Below are 16,444 nucleotides of genomic sequence, written 5' to 3' on the forward strand. Positions count from 1 at the left end.
AGAAAATACGGCCCAATGTTGGGGGTTGCGTACTTCACCAACTTAGTTTCCTATATTTTTTTCTCCCCTAGCATCTTCCAATTATGCTTCTTTCCAAAGGAATTCATTAAAACAGTCTTAATAAAGTCAAATGTCATTCATAGAATTCTGTTAATCTAGTTTTACTACCCAACATCAACATGTCCAGTTATCTCCTGTTTACTACTTTAACTTATTACTGCAGGTCAGTTGTTGCCAATGTTGTCGTTTTGTTGTGGTCGTCAGTCCGAAGACGGTTTGACGCAGCTCTCCATGCTACTCTATCCTGTGCAAGCCTCTGAAGCTAAGAATAACTACTGCAACTTACATCCTTAGAATCCGCTTACAGTATTCATTTCTTGGTCTTCCTATACGATTTTTATCCCCACTCATCCTCCAATAATAAGATGGTGACCCCTTGAAGTCTCTGAATGTATTCTCGACCGATCCCTGCTTCCAGTAAAGTTGTGCCATATATTTCTTTTCTTCTCTTCAATTCTATTCAGTACCTATTTATTAGTTTCGTGATCTACCCATCTAACCTTCATCATTATTCTGTAACACCATATTTCAAAAGCTTATGTTCTCCTCTTATCTGGACTGTATTTCGTCCATGTTTCGTTTCCAAACATAGCTACAGTCCACACAAATACTTTCAGAAAGGAATTCCTAACACTTAAGCCTATATTCGATGTTAACAAATATCTCTTCTACAGAAACGCTTTTCTTGCCATTGCCAGTCTACATTTTACACCGTATTTTATTGCCCCAATAGCAAAACTCATGTATTACATTTAGCGTCTCGTTACCTGATCTAATTTCCTCAGTTCGTCTGATTTAGTCCAACTACATTCAATTAACATTGTTTTGCTTTTGTTGATCTACTTTTCAACATACAATCCATTCCGTTCAACTGCTCTTCGATGTCCTTTGCTTTCTCTGACAGAACTGCAGTGTCATTGGCAAATCTCAAAGATTTTATTTCTTCTCCCTAAACTTTAATTCCTTCTCCACATTTTTCTTTGGTTTCCTTTAGTACTTTCTCAGTATACAGATTGAATAACACCAGGGACAGGAAGCAACCATGTCCCACTCTCTTTTCTATCATTGCTTCCTTCTCATGCCCCTCGACCCTTATAACACCTGGCAGCACCAGGTTTCTTTGGAATACGAATGATTGTCTTGTTCTTGAAGTCTGACGGTATTTCGTCTGTCTTATACACCATACACACCAGATGGAAGAGTTTTGTCGCAGCTGGTTCTTCCAAGGTTATCAGTAGGACTGACGAAATGTCTTCAAATCCGGAATCTTGTTTCGACTTAAATCTGTCAGCGCTCTGTCAAATTTTTCTAACAGTATTATGTCTTCATCTCATCTTCATCTATGTCCTCTTCAATTTCTACAATATTGCATGCAAATTCATCTCGCTTGTATAGGCCCTTTGTATATTCCTTCCACCATTAAGCTTTCTCTTCTTTGCTTACGACTAGTCTATCATATGAGCTCTTGATATTCATACCCCCGCGTTTCTTTTCTGCAATGAACTCTTTAACTTTTCTGTAGACAGTATATACCCTTTCCCGTAGTGATATATGTTTCTAAACCCTAACATTTTGCACTTCCTGTAAATCTCATTTTTCTTAGATGTTTGTATTCCCTTTCACCTTCTTCTTCATTTTCTGCGTTTTTAAATTTTCTCCTTTCATTAATTAAATTGCGTATCTCTTGTGTCACCCAACGATTTCTACTAGACCTTGTCGTTTTATGTGTTTGACACTCAGCTGCCTTCACAATTTCGTCTTTGGAAGCTACCCTTTTCTCCTGTTGTAGTGAATCGTTCCCTAACGCTCCCTCTGAAACTCTCAACAGCATTTGGTTCCATCAACTTATCCCGGTCACATCTCCTTAAATTGCTACCTTTTTGCAATTTCTTTAGTTTTAAACTACGCTTCATAACCAACAAATTTTGGTCAGAGTCGATATTGTCACTGGTAACGTCTTTCAATTTAAAATCTGGTTCTAAAATCACTGTCTTATCATCTACAATCAATCTGAAATCTTCCAGTGTCTACAGATCTCTTCCACGTATACGACTTTCTTTCATGATTCCTAAAGCCAAGTGTTAGCGATGATTAAATTTTGCTCTGTGCAAAATTCTACAAGGCGGCTTCCTCTTTCATTCCTTTCACCCAGACCATATTCATCTACTATTTTTCCTTAGCTTCCTTTTCCGACTATCGAACTCCAGTCCCCATCACAATTAAATTTTCGTCTCACTTAACTCTTTGAGTAAATTCTCGTATCTGATTATACATTTCTTCAATATCTTCATCTGCGGAACTAGTTGTCTTATAAACATTGACTACTGAGGTGGGTGTGGGCTTGGTGTCTGTCTTGGCTATCATGGTTTCACTGTGCTTTTCACAGTAGCTTACCGGTATTCTTATTTTGTTATTCATTACTAAACCTACCCCTACATTACTCCTGTTTGATCTTGTATTTGTAACCCTTTGTTTACCTGACTAGAAGTCCCCTGTCTGCTGTCACCGAACGTCACTAATTCCCACTGTATCCAACTTCACCCGATCCATATCACCTCCTAAATTTTCTAGCTTACGTACCACATTGAGTGATGTAACATTCAATGCTCCGATGCGTAGAATGCCAATTTTGTTTCTCCAGATGACAGCATCCTCCTGAGTAGTTCTCATCCGGAGATGCAATGTGGGACCATTTTAGCTTCGAGATATTTTACCCAAGAGGATGGTACCATCATTTAACCATGCAAAAGAGCTGCCTATCCTCGCGGAAAAATTACGGCTGTAGTTTCCTCTCGTTTTCTTCCGTTCGCAATACCAACATAGTAAGGCCGTTTTGGTTGATGTTACAAAGTGAGAACATACAGACTGTGGCCCCTGCAACTACTGAAAAGGCTGCAGCTCCCCTGGCCTCTCAACAAATACCCCTGCACCTACTGTACGGCTGTCTGTATCTCTGAGGCACGCAAGCAATCCCACCAATGGCAATGTCCGTGATTCATTGTGGGGTGCATTTCAGTATCCATTATGATTGTCGCCCTTGCGACACATTTCACGAGTTAATCATTGTTATCATACACTTTTTTCAATTTCACCGTCATCCTTAAACCTCGTTACCGTTTCTACTTGTGTGATTCGACATTCAATCCATTTTGATATCAATGTTATTTCTGTTTGCTACAGATAAGTGTCATTTTCTTCGCCCAAGCCGACAGTTTGAGAAATGGATTTAGTCGATGTGTAAACCATTGTGTTTACCTTCTTCCATTGTGCAAATCACATGGTACCGGCGGTAGCGCTGCTCTGTAGACTTTGCATCTGTGAGATGACGGTAATAAACTGAATCGACATTCATCTCACAGTTCGAAATAAGCCTTAGCGTTAGTACGATATGCCTCATCGACAGAAAACTCGATGGGACGAAACTGTCCAATCTGTTTCGTGAAACTGGTAAAGACGATCCATATGGATAAGAATTGTTATATTGTAACATAACGTAACTGGCCAGGTGTGAGACGAAAGTTTCATTATTACCAAAGGGCGAGTACTATATCAGCCTCTCATGTACACTAGCCGACTATTAAGCACTATCGATCGAAATCATCGGCATCAAAAGCAATTAATAATATATAATGACAGGAATGTAACATTAATTGGTTTGAAGGTAACTGAACATTAGTTTATTTTATGGCTAAAGATGTAAGAAGACGTTTAAAACATGATAAGTAAACTTATTCTAGAGGTAACTTTACAAATTGTGCCGTGCAGAGAGCATTAGAGGATAAACAAATATTGCATGAACGATGGAATCGAAGTTACACGTTTAAAGAAACAGACAAACATATTTTCTGTAGTAGTATCAGTAAACTTCTGCTGTGGCGTTCACCCGTGAAAGACCTTCACATGCAAGTTAGTATAGTAAACATTAAGGATGTGCTTTACTTACCGTTGCTGAACTCCTCCACGGCTTTCGGAATTCCATTCGAATCCAGATTTCTTATTCGTCTGCCTGTAAATGGAAACAATTATTAGCTCACGGTCTCCCTATAAAATATCATATAACACGTTTATTATCTAAGTATCGTCAAAACATATTTTGTGATAAATTGTGACGAAAGTTTCAGCTTCGTGAATTAGGAATGTGGGAACAATTTCAATATATTATGGACTACTCCACTGTTCAACAGCCACTATATAATATTCCATTATTTTACACCCACAATGTAACGAAATTTGCAAATGAAATCCAGACATTGCGATCATTTCTTCACATAGGATACCACAGCAGTGAATTTATGAAGTATTAACGTCGGCATTTCCTCATCGGCTGTTTATAACTTTATCTGCAAAGTTTCTTTCAGAGCTTGTACAACCTTCTGAAGGCATTGATAACGATGATTTGTTGTAAAATTGTAACATTATTAACATTGTAATTGATAAAAATAATGCAATAACACCTACTAATTCATACTAATTTATTAGGAACTGATCGTGGAATTGCTTAGGCAAACAGGAAATATCATTAGCCAATAAAGTAGTGAATAGTCACGTGGAAACAATGACTTTAACGTTTTAAAAGATTTCGTTTCGACATTTTAGTACTTAGTAAGATTTCACAAGAAAGGTTATCATAGAGTCGCTCCGACCATTGACCTTTATTATGTATGTGTTTACACAAATTTGAACGCCAATACGGTAACTAGTAGCTTAGGTTACTGATTGTCACTTCTGTTGTTTTTCTTGGAAGTCACTAAGAGTCCCAATGAACGTCACGACCAATGACAAAGTCGCTTGTAGCGTCTCAGAAACGAGAGGTATGTACCCTTTTTCCGCTGTAGCAGGAAATGGAAAGGTGGCAGTACAAGAGGGTGCAATTTTGCACATAAAGTTTATGGAGCTTGGTTGCATTTTCAGATTTTGCTGTGAGTAGCGTTTTTTGCTTTACTCACTAACCTCATCTTATCCCTTCTATCAATTTTCCAAAATTAGTGTGTAGCTTCTACAGTCAAACGACGGCAAAACTAGGAAGGTAAAACTCTTACATACTGTGGACATAACTAGCAAAACTCTCACTCCACGCCAGTGCGTCCACGACACTTACTAAATACCTCAGATTCACTACATGTAATTAACTTCGCTGGCGTAATACTTGACTCAAGATATTACACGTCTGATATTAGCTCGTACAGGAAACATGGATCTGCTTATACGTATCCGCCCCGTACAATCACAGTTTTATTAAAGATTTTGTTACTTGTCCAGTCTGCGACGAAGGGCCATAATGTGTAGGAGCATCAAGTATACTTCAAAAAATCAACAAATTATAATTCTGGTCCCTTGGGAGAAGTTAAATAAAACTTCTGAACTTTTATTCGAATTATATCGGTCTATTAAAAGGCGCAGCAGTGGCCTAGTACTCTGAAAATACGTTTGTTTTCTATCCAACACTGCATTAATTTCCAACCCGCAATATCCCCTACACACTGAGTGTTTTGTTGCATAAGATTTTAAACTTCCTTCCAATCCTATATTCTTTTAGAGATAAGTTACGAAGTCTGAATAGGGCTACCACGCTGAAAACAGTTTCAGATATGTACAGTTTTAAGTCTTCCATTTATTTTCAATACCCCTACACTGAGGGGGGGGGGGGGGTATCACTGCATATACAGGGTCTAGAAAATAGTCGCATGCAGTAAATTAAAATTATTAAGAAGTATTTTTGATTTTTTAGTATGTTTGCAAAAGTATAGTATATTGTTTTTGTTACTTAACAACAATAGCTTATAGTGAGCTTCCTTCACTTGCCACTATCTATTTATTTATTTCTCTCGTTCCATGCGATCGTGACGGTACTTGCAGAAATCCTCCTGATGCATTAAGAAAGGTGCTGGCTAGTAGTGATTTAAATTATAATTTTCTGTGCTGAAGTAAAGAGCTTTCACAATCAGTTTTATTATTAAATCGCACTTGCCATTAGTGTTTCTCTGACTTCAACAGTTACACGAAATCGTGTTTTCTGTACAACAATTTATTTGATATTTTATTTGGTGAGCTTAGTAACTATCTTGTACTGAGACGTTAAATTTTGGAGCTGTTTTCATTACACAAGCTTGTGGCCTGGAATGAAATTAGCAGAAATGCAGTCTGCCACAAAATGAAAGCGGAAATGCTTGTCCGATAAGTTGGTCAAAATTTGTTGGTGGCATGACCATGTCGTCAGACACTGACATTTAAGTAACTCGAACATTGATATTAAAGTAACATGCTTTAACACTCAGTCCGCCCCGATAGGTGAGTGGTCAGCGCGGTGGTCTGTCACGCCAAGGGGCCCGGGTTCGATTCCCGACTGGGTCGGAGATTTTCTCCGCTCAGGGACTGGGTGTTGTGTTGTCCTCATTATCATTTAATTATGATCAGTGGAAGGCAACGGGAAGCCACCGCTGGAATCACATCCCATGACGCTCATGCGGTGGACTTCTCTGACGATGATTCCCCCATTACAAGACCTGCCGTATGGCAGAACACAAAGTTAATACTCAAGCGTTTTCTAACAGAACGATAAAAAGGAGAAAAGGACAGGTAGTTCTTACATTATTTCAGCGAATCGAGGCCCAGTACGTGAGATAACGCAATATCACTTCGTACGTCACGCAAGAATTCACTCTTTCACGTTCATTCGACTTACAGCTATCCGACACGCAGCCGCACAACGATTGTGGCAGCAGGCAAAGCGAACAGAAAAGTGGAAAACATCTCTGAAAGACGAAATAAACTGTCACAACATTGTGTACCCACTTTAGACAGATACGAAACAGGTATTAAATATTTCCTCGCCTGTGCTGGATCCTCCGGCAACAGAAACCGTATTTTTACGACTGCAGCCAGGAGAAAATTTAGGGGAGTATAAATAAAACAGCAGCTACTAAAGGGACTTATTACTCCTCCATAAAGCGAGCGAATAAATCTTTCAGCGCAAGGCGGCAGCGGGCACATTGATTGGCCCCGGCCGACGGAGCGGCGGGAGGGTCGGCCTGAGAGGCGCTACGCCAGCAGCCGCCCGCGTTGCCGCAGGAGCTGGCGCCAGCGACTGAGGCGTGCTGCCTGCCACAGCACTACTGAGCTGTCTTGTTTAACTGCAGCCGAAACTACAACGTTCAACTGTTCAAGTAAAACTTTAACGCAGGGGTTCCTTTGCGGGCGACCATGTCTTCATGTAATTAGAATTATATTAATACCTCCAGCTGTCGACGGGCGTTGATATATGTCAACGGGGACTCGTGAAAATGTGTGCCCCGACCGGGACTCGAACCCAGGATCTCCTACTTACATGGCAGACGCTCTATCCATCTGAACTACCGAGGCCAAAGAAGATAGCGCGACTGCAGGGACTATCTCGCGCACGCCTCCCGCGAGACCCACATTCTCAACTTGTATGTCCACACACTACATTCGTAGTGTCCCACGATAATACACACTCATTACTCGTGGAAGACAGTCTTACCAAGTCCCGTAAGAGTTCGGGAAATATGTGTGCATCCGAACAAAAATGGGTCTGAGCACCATGGGACCCAACATCCGATGTCATCAGTCCCCAAGACTTAAACCTAACCAACCCAAGGACACCACACACATCCACACCCAAGGCAGGACTCGAACCCGCGACCGCAGCAGCAGCGCGGCTCCGGACTGATGCGCCCAGGACCGCTCGGCCACAACGGCCGGTGCATCCGAACAGAAGAAGAAGGTCATGGCCGGTATTGCCAGAACAAAATACTTATTTGGATATGGTGTCTGTTCTTTCGGACATGTCCGAAAGAACAGACATACAAGGTGAGAATGTGGGTCTCGCGGGTGGCGTGCGCGAGATAGTCCCTGCAGTCGCGCTGTACTCTGTGCCCTCCCTGGCTCAGATGAATAGACCGTCTGCCATGTAAGCAGGAGATCACGGGCTCGAGTCCCGGTCGGGGCACACATTTCCACCTGTCCCCGTTGACATATATCAACGCCCGTCAACAGTTGGAGGTAGTCATTCTAAGCGGTTGCAGGTCATCAATGGTATTTGTTCTTTCGGAGATGTCCAAAAGAACAGACACCATATCCGTATATATATATATATATATATATATATATATATATATATATATATAACTTTATGTTTCCTTCGCTTCCTGAGATTTTCAAAAATATCACTCTCGAGGATGAAAATCATAAATGTCATAATGTGGAAAACTATTAAAAATGTTAAAACTCTTCGAGGAAACTAAAACTAAAGCGACCCGTAAAGTATCAGACCGTATAAAAGACGCAAAGATAAGGGAGGGAACGAGGGCTAAGGAGGCAATGCACATCACTGTATCGTAGGGTGCAACATGACTTTTAGAATCGAGTGACATTCTAGGAATCCGAAGGAAGTTTTATACCAACAGTACTCCAGTATCACGTTGAACTGTAAATATTGGTGACTGATACGTTTTATTTTAATTACATTCAGCTACTTTTGGCAATGATCTGACGTTACTTTGACCCAAAATTCTTATTTAATACTATCATTTCACGGTTTTTTACTATATTCACCTGATGATGTAACTAACGTTACGAAACCGGTCGTCCTCTTTAAATAAAACATGGTCCTAGTTTCACTGAGATACATTACTTGGCGGTGGCACATCCAGCGCTAAAGTTTCTTTCGTCCTGATGTTTTTCACACGAGTGCATTTCCTTTTTCCTCAAAGCACCAACGCAATTAGTAACGTTTGTCTGTCGGCCAGGAGTGGAGCGTCATCATGGAAGACAATATTAAAATTTAAAGTAAACAAGGATATTCACACCTATGTATACGTGTGTGTGTGTGTGTGTGTGTGTGTGTGTCTGTCTGTCTGTCTGTGTGTGGGGGGGAGGGGGGGTAGACATAGAGCAGTGAATATATGTCAGAAGCAATACAGGAAATCACGTCAACAGTTTTAAGAATACGGTGGAAAATCAAAACGTGAATGGTCGGACGAGAATACGAAGCCCGTAAAACCGCTGATCCATGTCGCTCTGGCAGAACAAGTATACACTTATGGAGAATTGTCCTGTAATGTGATAGTTGTATTGTGTATCCTCTTTGTCGAAGTTACGCATATTCAAACTAGATCCATCTAGAATACGGTCTCAAGACAAAAAAGAAGAAAATATCAGAACGGGACAGATATCGGTAGATGTACAGACAAACAAATGGTTGCAGTTTCAGCGAAAGTGGATAATTTATTCAAGAGAACTTCACATATAGTCAATAACACATTAGTCCATCTCTGGCCCTTATGCAACCATTTATACGGCTTCTCATTTATTGATAGAGTTGTTAGATGTCCTCCTGAGCGATAGCGTGCCATATTCAGTCCAGTTGGTGCATAAGGCTATCTATTTGTTTAATATCTTCGGCCTGGAATCTTCAGTGATGTGTCCCGCTTCGAACAGTCCCCGATAACCAGCGACGACGTGGCTTGAGAGATTCCTGACAAAAGTTGGATACCACCCCGTCTGTCGTCCGCGATACCGCTCGAAAACTGGGGGTAATGGTCTGTGGTGTTATTTCCTTTCATAGGAATGCCCCTTTAGTTGTCATCTGCGGCACCCTTGTAGAACAACGATATTCTGCGCCCAGTTTTATTGTCCTTCAGGTGCTTACATTTCAGCAAGATAATGCCCGCCAGCACACGGTGAGCGTTTCTACTGCTGCCTTCGTGCTTGCCAAACCCTATCTAAGCCGTCAATGACGCCCGGTGTTCTCCAATTGAGACCGTTGGGGGATTACGACAGGGCCCTTCAACCAGTTCGGGATTTTGAGAATCTAACGTGCCAGTTGGTTTGAATTTTGCACGATATCCCCCAGGAGGACACACAACAGCTACATCAATCAATGGCAAGCCGAATAACTGCATGCGTAAGTGCAAGAGGTGGACCAACCCGGTATTGACTCGCTCGATTTGTGAACCTGTTTGTCTTGAATAAATCTTTTTTTTTTTTTAAGTTGTAATCATTTGCTTGTCTGTCTACCGATTTCCGACCTGCTCGGATAACTTTTGCATGATGCGTCAAAGCGTCACTATTTTGGTCCTAAGGTTTATTGAGGGAGCTTATATTTCTTTTAGAAAGTATCGAGATAATTTATGTCACTGAAGGCAATTTTTGCGTAAGCTGCGCAGTTAATCCAGGATACGGTTCGAATTTGCTATGTGACAAACTGCGAAAGAGAGTAGTATTTAGTACATTGAGTATTTTTTTTTTTTTTTTTTTTTTAGTCGACTCGTAGCAAAGCGTGAGGTACGGACCGGTTCACTGCGCACTAGCACGCCGTCCAGCACGCCGTCCAGCACGCCGTCCATCGCACTGTCAGTCGGCGAGGGGCGCGCGTTGTTCCGCCGACACGGCTGCTGCAGCCGACCCCGCTGACGCCCCCACTGCCTGTCCTCTCGCCTCGCCGGGGGCGGCTGGGCGTTGCTCGGCGCGCGCAGCCAATTTTTCAAACCCGGCCGTGGTCAGAGAGGCTCAAGTTAATTAACTGTTCGTTAAACTGCGCCCGCCGGCCGGCAGCGGCACTCTTCTCCGCGAGGTGGAGGAGTTGGCGCGCGAGCATGTGGGGAATACCAAGGCCGGCCGCTCCCCGACCGGAATAAGCAATGTCCGAGGGCGGCCGGCCGGGAGGAGCAGAGGCCGCTTCGTTGCGCTGCCCGCCGTCGCTCCCGTCCAGCTGCACCGCTGTGCTTATGGTTCAAATGGCCCTGAGCACTATGGGACTTAACTTCTGAGGTCATCAGTCTCCTAGAACTTAGAACTACTTAAACCTAACCAACCTAAGGAGATCACACACATCCATGCCCGAGGCAGGATTCGAACCTGCGTCCGTAGCAGCAGCGCGGTTCCAAACTGAAGCGCCTAGAACCGCTCGGCCACAACGGCCGGCTGAACGAGTAAACGTACTAAGCTGAAATTTATACGTATGGTACCTGGCCCATGTAAAATATTAAAGCTTCTAAGTCGACGCAATTAAAGGATACGGCTATTTGTAACACACACTTTGCTGCGCCAAAACTCACTCATCAAAAGCTATTGAAGAACGTTCTGTATAGGACAGATTGAAAAATGATCCTATCATAGAACAAACAAAGGTGAATACATACTAACCAGAGACGTGAATTAGTTTTTTGACTTTTCTGACACCTTGCTCTGCCACCGATAGCTTGGTAACAGATGTAGATTTTTGTTCACTCGGACGACAACAGATACGGTACAGGGCATTTTTTTTTCGAACCATGTCGCTTATATCGTGGCAACGGAAAAAGCTTTGATAAAGCAACAAGACACCATTAATTATATCTATTTGTCTACCTTCTTGCTAAAGATTTCATACACATTTGAGCAGTTTTTGACTAAAGACTATGAACAAGTGCTCACGGCTCTGAAGGTATGCATTGTAGAGCCCATGATTCTTAGACTGTTTTCTTGTTTTGGTCCACACTGCTACATCTGTAAGTTTGTCGGTGGAGCTCTTCTTCACCGCATTTGTCCTATGCCGCACGACTTTTGAATCACCCTGTAAAACCGTATCGTTCTTAGGGAGACGGACACAGACAAACATTATACTGTGCTTTAAAGAAGTGTTCATATTCGAAGACTGAAATACTTTTTCTCTTTTTATTGCACAAGACGTGTAAGAGACGTGCCAAAATTTCGTATCTTCGCGTTCCTGAATTAATTGACAAAGTGCCAGAAATTGATATAACTGTTCCGATATATATGGATGAAACTCCATGATTCTTTCCTTGAACCATGATAACAACATCAAAAGTACGGTGTAGTGCGATGTGCACGACTGTCATGGAGGATGCATGTATTGCTGGGCAACCTCGAGACCACTGGCGTTCATTTACACGTCGTCGCGAAAACATTCCTCTCCAGAAACTCGCTCAAGCACTATAATGGAATATAGTGTGTTACAATTGTCTGCTGCTGAAGAAAATATTTTACTCCATTACAACGGAGGTTAGTGCAATCGACAACTGAATTATGAAGTGCTCAAAAAGGTTTCAGCGCACTTGCTTATTTGATAATAAAAAAGGCCTGAGATTCTACAGGAGCAGGGAGAGAAAGAATACGGCTTGGGAAATTAAAACATAACTTTACTGTAGAGTAAAATCAAAACGTTAACCAAAATTTTGGAAACAATCCTCCAGGTTGTGGCTAAGCCACGTCTCCGCGATATCCTTTCTTCCAAGAGCGCCAGCACAAGTTCGTATGCAGAAGGATTCTGTGAAGTTTAGATCGTAAGAGATGTTCTGATGGAAGTAAAGCAATGAAGTGGATCGTGAGTCGTGCTAGGATAGCTTAGTGGACTTTTGCTCGTGGAAGACAAAGGTCCCAGGTTAGAATTCCGATCCGGCACACAGTTGTAATATTCCAGGAAGTTTCCTTAACGAAAATATGATACTCTTTCCCTTCTTGTGGAATCAAAAACTGCTTCTGTGTAACAACCAGTACAGGATTGGAGTCCCACATTCTTCTATGGCAGCCCTCCTGAGGTAATCCCGTGTGTGAAGAGGATTTCCCTAGTCCCAAGCAAGGTCCGTTTCAGATACAGAGAACGTTCTGTGGTACTGATTTCAGACTCGTGTAGAAAGAAGGTGTTACTGTGGTATGCTCGTGCATTCTCTCCTTGAAAGACAACCCTGTTACCATAACGTTATCTCTAGGGCTGAACATGAGGTTGGAGGATCCGGCCTCGATACTACACAGTTCTAAAACTGTAGATCATGGTGCTGGTAGGCGTCAGGCATTCGTACTTGATCTGTGGAGGAAAGCATGCCTAACACACCTAACTGTTGAACCTTTGGTGCAGCGTGCCTGAGGCGTGTTTTGGTACATCGCCGGTTCCACAATCGTCAAAGACGATTATCACGCGTCAGAAAACGCCTGTAGTCGTCGGTGAAGAGAACAGGGCGCCAATGAACCACATTCCATTCAACGAGTCCTCTTTCCACCTTCTTCTGGCAGGACGGTTTTGGGGGAGTTTAAATATTTGTTTAAAATTGATCTCTGGCGGGCACACTAATCATTTGTCGACTGCGGACTGACTGAGCACAGCCCTCCCAGTTGTCTGCATGCACGAAACGCGCAGTGATGTTCCATTCTCCTCGCGTTACTTGTGGCCCGTCATCACCCAGTGTTGTTGCGACCGCACCGAGGCAAATCCTCAAAGTTTTGTTTGTCAAGGTAGCCGTTTAATGTTCGAGTGACGTGACTGTGGTGCACGTCAATTCGGCGACAACTACCCGTGCTGTCAGCTGTTCTGGCCGAAAGTGACATTGTGCACTATGTCTAAACTTGAAATGACTCCTCGACCCATGTTCACGAACTGAATAATGCACGTAAGGCGCGCGGTCCCGTTCATAACTGGAGACACATGCCCTCTACTCAACTGCAGTGAGACTGCGGCCTCACTTTTACCTCCATTATATAGGCAGGTACATAACAAATTCCCGTGGTAGCAAGAACTTTGATAAACAGACTACAGTTGAGCTTTACAAGAACGTGCAGATGGAACTGAAGCTTAGACGGCCAAACAGCTACAACTTGTGAATGAGTAATTTGTCAATGAGTGACTTGTGATATATCACAGTTATCTGCAATCATTTAGCTTTTAGTAGACCAAGAGAAATATGTTTAAATGGTATTTAAAACCATCCAATGTCTTAATCACTGCGATACCTTTTTTAATTATGTCTTAGCAGCAGAAAATGTCCTATGATTACTTGTTACTAGAGTGCAGTGTTCCATCTTCTTTTTCTGCGGGTGCCATTTTGGATACAGTCAAACTGTCATAATAGGGCTCCTTAGTTTCATTACTCCAATACCCATCAAAAGACACTAAGAGTAGGGGGAATTCGTTGCTGTCTCGACAGTTCGAGTGAGTCACGAGATGTAATGTAGTGGAAAGAATGAACGGAAGGTCACTTCCGTTTCGGTCTTATGCAGGTACACGTTGTAAGTTGGTGATTTTTCTCTGTTCATTGAAAATAGAATAAGGATAGCTTAATGTTGGTTGCGATACTTCGATGTTCGTCTAGTTAGTATTCAGTTTGTAGTTCTGTATCGAAAATCTTTCTTTTGAGACCCGACCAACTTACTACCGAATTCCTGTGATCAAAGGGATTCGTCTGATATAATAGTAGTACTAGAAGCAGTTATTTCATTTAACTTTAGATCACTTTTACGAGAATTTTGGTCACGTCATGGTATTAAAACTTGAAACTGATAAAAATACTGTCATTCCTATTTACAGGCATTTACATATTCACAGGTATGTTTTGACAACCATGGGTCAACTAGTCTCCTCTGCCCTTATAGTAGGAATTGTGGTGTCACCGCCAGACACCACACTTGCTAGGTGGTAGCTTAAATCGGCCGCGGTCCATTAGTACATGTCGGACCCGCGTGTCGCCACTGTCAGGATCGCAGATAGAGCGCCACCACACGGCAGGTCTCGAGAGACGTACGAGCACTCGCCCCAGTTGTACGACGACATTGCTAGCGACTAAACGTACGAAGCCTTTCTCTCATTTGCCGAGAGACAGTTAGAATAGCCTTCAGCTAAGTTAATGGCTACGACCTAGCAAGGCGCCATTTGTACCATTGCATGTATATCAAGATAGTCTCACTTGTATCATCAAGAATGCTGTATACCAAAGGACGATATAAAAGTTAAGTGTTCTAGTAACTACGTTCTTTTCTTTATCACATTCATCACGTATCCTGTTCCAGACTTCGCGCCAGTCGGCGTGTGTGTACGTGTGCCCTTTCGGCTACCCGTCTCTATGGACTGGCTGCCTTGTCAGTCCACTACAGGAATCATTCTGGCATTTTCCTGACGTAATTTAGGAACACCACAGAAAACATAAATCGGAATGGACGGAGGAAAACCTGGAGCCTTTACACTCCCGATTACAAGGCCACTCAGTTTAAAACGGTGCTACATCATTGGCTTTATCCCTAGTGTACAATTATATTTGGAAAACAAATTATTTAATAACGTAAGAGGCTAACGCTGAACTGTTCATTCATTTCTCACTACCAGTCACTGCACACACAACACACACTACAAGCGACAGATTATTTTATAATTTATGTACACTATGAGGTAACCTCGGGACCATAGCGACGATGTTCGGATTCCATTTTGTACAATATAATCTTTCATTTACTAGCCTGAAAAATTTAGTAAATAGCCCTCTATAATGCTCTGTTGAGCTCAGAAAGAGGCTAAGAAGTTAGCAAAGTGCGTAGCTTTGCAGAAAAGAGACGAAGAGAAGAATAAGAAGAGGAAACGTATTGTGAAAGTACCCTGTGAAATGATAGAATTCTCATTATTATTGTTATTATTATTATTATTAATGTTAATATTGCTTCCTTGGTTCACGGGTGTTTCGTCGGATAATGTTGTGGAAGCTTCCACTTTATCAGACGCGAAGCCCGTGAAGCAGTTACTACGTCAGGAAAGTCTTAGACAGCACATTCTTAATATTATTATTTACATGTGTGATATTTTTACCAAACCATTACCCATTTGCTGGTATCTAAGTAACAGTTCACTGCATAGATTGTATAGCTTGGCAGGTACTTTTTAATCATATTTTTAAATACGTTAGTTTCACTAATGTCTTTAACTTCCTTGGGCTATTCATTGTACAGTTTTGCACCTTGGTAGAAACTGCTGTTGTGAGTTTCATGTTTATTCTTTCTTGGTAAATGAAAGTTCAGTTTAGATATTCTTTCATAATAACTAGAGAACTGTTTGTGTAATAGTTTTCAACTTTATTTTCGATGTGCATAAAGGATTGGTAGATGTACTCACATGGTGTAGTTAAAATCTCTGGAGTCTTATACAGAATTTTACGATGAGCACGACTACTATTCTTGGATATTAGTCTTATGATTCTCTTCTATAATTTGAAAAATTCTCATATTTTGCGCATTTGTTACCCAGAAATGAGTTCCAAAGCTATGGACTGAGTATATACGTGAATTATATGTAATTAAATGCACAGGTTGTAACATACTGATGATATGTAAAATACGACGCTGTTGTTAATTCTGTTTCAAGACATGTGGCGGGCACAATGAGTAAATGAAAGTTGATACCTCTTGCGATTTGTAATTGTAAGTGAACTACTTTTACAGATCTATGCCTACTTCTGAAATTGTTGCTGGCATATTTCTTCAGTGTATACACGGGCTTTCAAATTTTTTATCTCATTATTAGCGTTCGTGTAATATTTTGCAAAATATGCCACTGTCAAAGAAAGACTGATTCAATTTAAATACTCATTTCACTCACGTATGGAAGACCTTG

The 16,444-nt window shown here is 41.7% G+C and overlaps 1 protein-coding gene across 3 annotated transcripts in view; it reads right to left on the minus strand.

The window, feature by feature from the left end:
* LOC126248163 (lachesin-like) overlaps positions 1-16,444 on the minus strand; it is a 1,464,009-nt gene that overhangs the window by 1,264,568 nt on the left and 182,997 nt on the right. For all 3 annotated transcript variants that reach the window (XM_049948938.1, XM_049948928.1, XM_049948919.1), the window contains exon 3: positions 4,004-4,066. In XM_049948938.1, coding sequence (XP_049804895.1) covers positions 4,004-4,066 — 63 coding nt within the window. The remainder of the gene's footprint in view (positions 1-4,003; positions 4,067-16,444) is intronic.

The sequence above is a fragment of the Schistocerca nitens genome, chromosome 1 (genome assembly GCF_023898315.1).
Source record: "Schistocerca nitens isolate TAMUIC-IGC-003100 chromosome 1, iqSchNite1.1, whole genome shotgun sequence".
Lineage (NCBI taxonomy): Eukaryota > Metazoa > Arthropoda > Insecta > Orthoptera > Acrididae > Schistocerca > Schistocerca nitens.